At 38.7% G+C, this 6,445-nt stretch overlaps 1 protein-coding gene across 2 annotated transcripts in view; it reads right to left on the bottom strand.

The window, feature by feature from the left end:
• Positions 1–5,288, bottom strand: part of cotl1 (coactosin-like F-actin binding protein 1) — a 22,474-nt gene extending 17,186 nt beyond the window's left edge. The window contains exons 1-3 of one of the 2 annotated variants that reach the window (XM_086074356.1): positions 5,167–5,288; positions 4,754–4,831; positions 3,955–4,037 (exon numbers count right to left, since the gene is read on the bottom strand). In XM_086074356.1, coding sequence (XP_085930482.1) covers positions 3,955–4,037; positions 4,754–4,830 — 160 coding nt within the window. In that variant the 5' untranslated portion in view covers position 4,831; positions 5,167–5,288. The remainder of the gene's footprint in view (positions 1–3,954; positions 4,038–4,753; positions 4,832–5,166) is intronic. The other variant, XM_086074355.1, reaches the window with a different exon arrangement.
• Between the last annotated feature and the right edge of the window lie 1,157 nt (positions 5,289–6,445).

A 6,445-nucleotide genomic window follows, 5' to 3' on the forward strand; every position in this document is an offset into this window, starting at 1 on the left:
GCTGCAAAACAGAAACAGATAGAAATATACTTGTTTTCCTGATGAAGGAAGAGACTCTAATCTTTCTTTTGGTAGGTTCCATGTTGTTATAGCAATAGAACACAATATTCTGTGGGCCTTGCAAAATCAGTCAAAATCCAGTAAAACAGCCGGGAGTGAAGGGGGTTGCTTCTGTGAAAATGGCTGGGAGTGAATGAGTTAAGCGACGTGACAAATGTGCGCAGTTCTGCGCACCAATGGAGAGCACGACAGTTCAAATCGGTACATTTGATTTTCAAAACTGCAACCATTGTTGATTTATCTTAGCCACCGTAGTTTCTTATGCTTCCTCCCACGAGCGTAGTCTTAAACAACAACAAAAACCATGGCTACTGGCGATTCTGCTAGGTTTGCCCAGGCAAGTGAACATAATTATCCCTCAGAACACGAACCCGACAGAAATATACAAGTTTTTTCAAATCACCGTAATTCCTGAACCTTTAGCACTAGCAACATAATTCAAACGGATTCTGAGATCGGAGGAATGTGGCTTTATTGCTAGAGAAAAAAGGGGAAAAAACAGGCAGGCTTCTATAATCGTAGTATCTAAAAGGGTTTTAATAAATGGGGCAAAATTAGATCTGTAGTGTGAAAAAGATTTGGTTTCAACGAGATGGACTCTCTCTCGAAACTTGAAGCCTACCTGAACTTGCCTAAAGGCTGGCTGACCGGCAGATTGACTTGCTGACAGATTGGACGGGTTACAGACTGACTTGACTGACTATAGGTTATTCATTTTACAAAAGTTAATGGTTTGCAACTTTGCACTTTATTTATTCATTTCTGTTTTATGAAGAGCAGAGAGACCTGACGTCTATTGTAAAAATGAGGTGCTCATAAGGTCATGGGATCATTCTGTTCGTTAGCTTCACTGGTATTAGGGATGCATATTTGTGTTTATTTAGATAAGGTGATGTCACCTTGCATGTTGTTATTATTGAAAGTTTTGCTCTAATCATGGATTTATGGTTAAGTAAGACCAAAAAGAAATGTGATTGTAGCACATCACCCTGAGCCTGGCTGCCTACCTACCTCACCTGACTGACTTAATTGACTGGTTGGCAGACTGACTTGCTGACAGAGTGTTTGGTTTACAGACTGACTAACTGACTGACTAACTGACTGACTGACTACCTTTTCTTGTGATTAATTTTGTTTCAAATGGTATATGCACTTTCGTTTATTGGTTGAATTAAGAACAGAGCTGAAGCCTGTTGTATAGGTATGCATGTGTGTATCAACAGGGTTAAATTCAATGGCACATTGAGTTCAAAGAAAGAATATAAATAAAATAAAAAATAAGTTTAAATAAAAGACATTCAAAATACTTTTTGTCATTTTTATTTTACAAATAAATTGTAATCGGAAAATTGGGTTTGAGACAAAATAGTCGGGATTTTCTTGTTAGGCAAAATCGAACAGACCTCGGACCTTATTTCAGTATTATAGTCTGTTTTCAATGATCACGATGGTAACGTGTGATGTGTGTTTGTGTTTTTGTACGTGTGTCATAATGCCGGTATGTACAGACCAAGTTTCCGGTGATGGTTCGTTTGCTTGCAGCATCGATCAAACACAGATTCCCTCAGTGGCGTTATTTTTTCAAAGGGAAAAGGCTTGGAACAGCCACGGGTTCCAGGCGTCTGACTTTAGTTCCAACATGAAATCCTCGGAGGTGAATGCCCACTGCAGATGTGTGTGCTGCCCTTTCATGATAATAAAATGTGGTCCTTCCTCCCGCCGAATCGCTAGAATCTATTTCTGATTTAGCTACATGTCGCAAAAAAACTAATGAAATGAAAGGTAAGGGTCCTTTAATAAAGTTTAAAATGCAGGAAGAGCATCACAGTGGCTTTTATTTTTTGCCTGCACCGTTGTTACAGTCTCTGCGAGTGACACCGGAAGTCGCAAAACGGAACAATTACATATTTCCGGCCAAAAAATGTGAAAGTGTGAAAAAGGTCTATGTGGGTAGACAGTTGATAGACTACGAGGATTGTTGCATTCACAGTGTGAAACACTGTAGGAATTTCTGAAATCTTGCAAACCGAGATGCCCTCTATTCTGCAGCTGGACCAGAGGCTAGGCCACTCCGCATGTGGCCCGTGGTCCGCTAATTGAATAGCCCTGGAATAGGCCATTGAAACCCATTTTGTGCAATGCAACACTGCTAACTTCTATGCCTACAGACTTTCGGGTCTCAAGATTAAAGAGTACAGTCTTAAAAGATTAGTGTGCTACCAAGCCAAGCTGTTGGTCATACAGGCTGTTTAAAATCTGCACTGGTTTAGGGCTGGAAGATTATGGGAAAAATAATAATCACGATTATTTAGCTAGATAGATTGAAATCATGATACATTTCATTTTTAATTTTCAATTATTTGTTTATTTTTAAAAATGGGACAGAACATATTAATTAACATTTACAAATGTAAATATGTATGGGATTATAGACGTTTGACTAATTTGCAACCCTTTGTCCCATAGGCAGGAAGGTGTCCAAAGTGAGGAGAGGAAAGAGTAAGAGCAAATTTAAAAAAAGAGTAAAAGGCAGAATAGTACATTAAATAAACTATTGTCATCACCATAAAATGCTTAAGTGTATTACATTTCTATAACAAAACTGAGATAATCACACACTATGAGGATTACATTACAGAAAGCTGGAAAACCGCTTTCAGTCCATGTTAAATCAAATTATTCATTGATTTTAAAACTTTTTATATTATATAAATATTTTTTCAACTACTAAAACTCAACTACTCAAAACTACGATTATAGCCTTACACCTATTCATCCTTTCACGTTGAATACTTTATTCTTGAACACTATTCTTTTTGTCAAGTATAACATAACTTTATAAATATCATATGAAATTCAAGCCTCTTGCATTTTCATTCTTCATTTTCAAACTTTAGCATTACATTACCCTCTTTAATATATTTATTTTTATGTTATTTTCACAAGTCTGGGGGCTTAGTGAGCTAACCTGGGACCTCAGAGATTGTATTTTGTGCTACGCAATGTGGAAATGTGTATTGGCATGACCCCCTCAAAAAAGTCCTTGGATATATTTGTGTCCTTGAATATTGAGGAAAAAAAAATTCTGTGAATCTGTAAACTAAAAAAAAAACCTAAAAAATAAGAAAGGAAAATAACAAAGAAACAGTAATTGCTAAACAAATACTGAGTGCTCCTGCGCATTTAGACCTCTTAGGGGCAGTGTGGTGCTGTGCATCCATGGTGTACACGCTTAGAATGAGAACAGAAGAAAGTTGAGATTGAATTCTATTAAAATAACTTGGTTTTTTTTTTTACAAATTGGGAAGAATTTGTGCCTTTGAGTAGTGTTACACATACCTGTGGATATGTGTTTTCACAGCATTTGTGCGTGAATATTCGTTATTTGAAGGACTATTACTCCCGAAGTAGATGCTAACTTCCATTTGAATGGGATCCGATCAACCGCCATGCGCTTTAGCATTAGCGCTAGACTAGCGATATTTTTAAAACGAAGCAGGTTTTGTATTTAAATACACACTGTATGTAATTCTCCTTATCATGTATTTAGTTGTATAGTTAAATCCAACTGGAGAGTCATTAAACAGCTTAAAGGATGCTTAGGGACGGCAGAATCACACTGATTTGCTCCGGGCTTGCAACAATCTACATGGTGCATTCAGGGTACTGTCACAGTGTAGGGAACTTGTAAACGCGTCGCAGCGTTCTGCACATTAATCGTTTTTCTTCAATCATTATGTTTTAATGATGGACAGAAGCCAAAATCGAAATCACGATAAAATTTCAGTTAATCATCCAGCCCTACACTGACTGACAAAAAAAGAAGAAGTTCCATGCATATACTGAAATGTTTTGCTCTAGATAGAACTCTGCATGGTGAGTGGACTTACTAACCTGTGCACATCTTTTTAAACTCCTCATAGTCAGTTCCTTGGTCTGCAGGCACGATCGTGGAGCCTTGATATTTAAACACAGCCCTGGAAGATGCAATGTATACACATTACACAGCAATTAATCTAACCATTGGACAGTCTCATGATATGTTGGGCCACAATAGCTGCATTGTGTGAAGCACAGAAGAGAATGCTGAGGACATCTATGCAAGGTGGCACTTCTGTGTCAATTGTATTGTATTTCCTCTGAATACCGGACAAAGGAAATTACTTCTCCTCTATGCCTATTACTGTTTTTTTGTTTTTTTTAACTGGGGCCAAGTAGCAGACTTTACCCAGGGGGCAGGGCAATTAAGGCTGCATGCACTTTGCATATTTCTGTTGATATTCATTTTTGATCATCCACAGGAATTCTGGTTTCATATAGCAAAGTATGAATCAATCCACAAATAGATATAATTAGCCTCAAGCGCACAATTCGAACAGTAAGAAAGACAAATGAGATATTCGTTTAATTTAATGGGTGAGCTTTGTATTTCCGTGCATAATATAGTATATGTGTCAAATATTACTCATGATTTACAGCACTTCGACTAGCATAGCTCGTGGCGTATTTCATTTTGCATAAAGTAAAATTGCCTCATGTGGGCGGTAATGAGCTGGTGGATGGTGTATTAATAACGTAACTAGATTGAACAAATTGATAACATTAATGCATGATAGTAATCGTTAGTGTGCATAATACATTTTCTGGCGCATTAATTTTGTACATGAAGACGTACATTTTATAACATACTCACCAGTTGGTGTCTGTGTTGTCGTCTCTGACTTGGTTGTAAGCCTCCCTGCAACCCTCTTTATCAATCTGGGTTGACATTCTCCGGACAAAAAGGACAAAGGAAGTTAAGGCAATGGCAGTAAACGAATTCCAAAAGAAGCTAAACTCATGTGTTTGGTAAGTCGGACAATTATAAACGTAAAAAAAATAATACGGTTGTGCACCAGGGATCTTGTACACCGCACAACAATGAACTGATCGATTTATTAACTGGATAAGAACGTTCCTCTCTCATTTCAAGAGGGTCGAGCTGCAGACGCTGTGCGAGTCGAGAGTGTATGGCTGCAGCGTGGAGACCTCAACGCTCATGCGGACCTCGATAGCGGAAACTCGGATAAATTTCAAAATAAATTTAAGTTGAACGGTCATACGTACGTCGATACTTTGATTTGATTAGTTGAAGCCACAGGGCGGCCATTTTACTCCTCCCATCTCGCGAGCATATGTACAGATTCTTGTGTCCAAATTCACAAGGCTGGGTCCTCCGAAGGCCGAATTTGTCGGCTGCATGACGTCACTCACGGCGCGACACGACAGCACACACGGACTTGCATATGAATGGCTGCTGCTTGTCGGTAGCGCATTGACCGACACTCCATTCATGTGTATGTGCATGTGCTCATAGGCTCTTAAGGGCCGGGGGCGGATGTTGGGGGGCTGGTTGTGGTGTTTTTTTTGTTTTTTAAGTGGACGGTATGTGTTGCTTTGAAGTTTGTTGAATTACAGTTATAATTCTTTATTTAAAAATATACAAGTTTCCTCCTGTAAACACTAAACATCATTAAGCATATAATTTATACATGTATTTAACTAAGGCAAGTTGAAAAATGTTTGAAGTCCTCTTGTTTATGTTTAACAAAATTAAAACATCATAAATCATTCTTGGGAGGAGTAATATGGTGGCCTCGCAGCTTCAAAAGTCTTGGCCTATCGGCTATCCAGTAATATATACAGATCAGTGTCCATGTCCAACCACTTTTCTTTTCTTTTTTTATAAACAAATAACTTACTAAACTAACTTATTGATTAATTAATTTGAACAACAAACATCAGAGCCGGTTTTTGCAATAGGCAATGTGGGCGACCGCTCAGGGCGCAGTCTATGTACCCTCCGAAAAAACAAAAACAAAACAAAACAAACAAACAAACAAAAACTGACCGCTTGTTTTCCATAATCTACTAGACTACAGCACATTTCCGTGTCGAGTTAGTGGAGTAGATGCTGGGGCGCCCTCATCGTCACGCATACGCAGCGAGTAGAAGTGGGAGGGGGGAGCGCGTGGTTGGGGGGCAAGGGGGGGTATGAGTCTAGCCATAGATATCATATAAGACTAGGGCTGTGTCCGAATGACTACCCTTATCCCCTAACCCCTCATTCACTACACTATATAGTGGCCTACTATGTAGTGCCCTCATTCTGTGCGATTCGGACTGCCAGCTCACTACTTTCTCCTCGTCGCATATCACATGACTACCGTAACTTTCATGACGCACCGGCGCATAAATCTCAGACTATTTACTGTGAATGAAAATGTTTTAAAACTGTACTTTATTTATTTTGTTGTAATTATTTTCAACTAAAACAAATTAATTATTTCTGTTGTATATATTTAATGCATCACTTTAATTCCCGCGCTTGCGCTGTCGCTCGCAC

Source organism: Leptonotus elevatus, chromosome 4 (assembly GCF_054856555.1).
Source record: "Leptonotus elevatus isolate MCC_2025b chromosome 4, RoL_Lele_1.0, whole genome shotgun sequence".
Classification (NCBI taxonomy): Eukaryota; Metazoa; Chordata; class Actinopteri; order Syngnathiformes; family Syngnathidae; genus Leptonotus; species Leptonotus elevatus.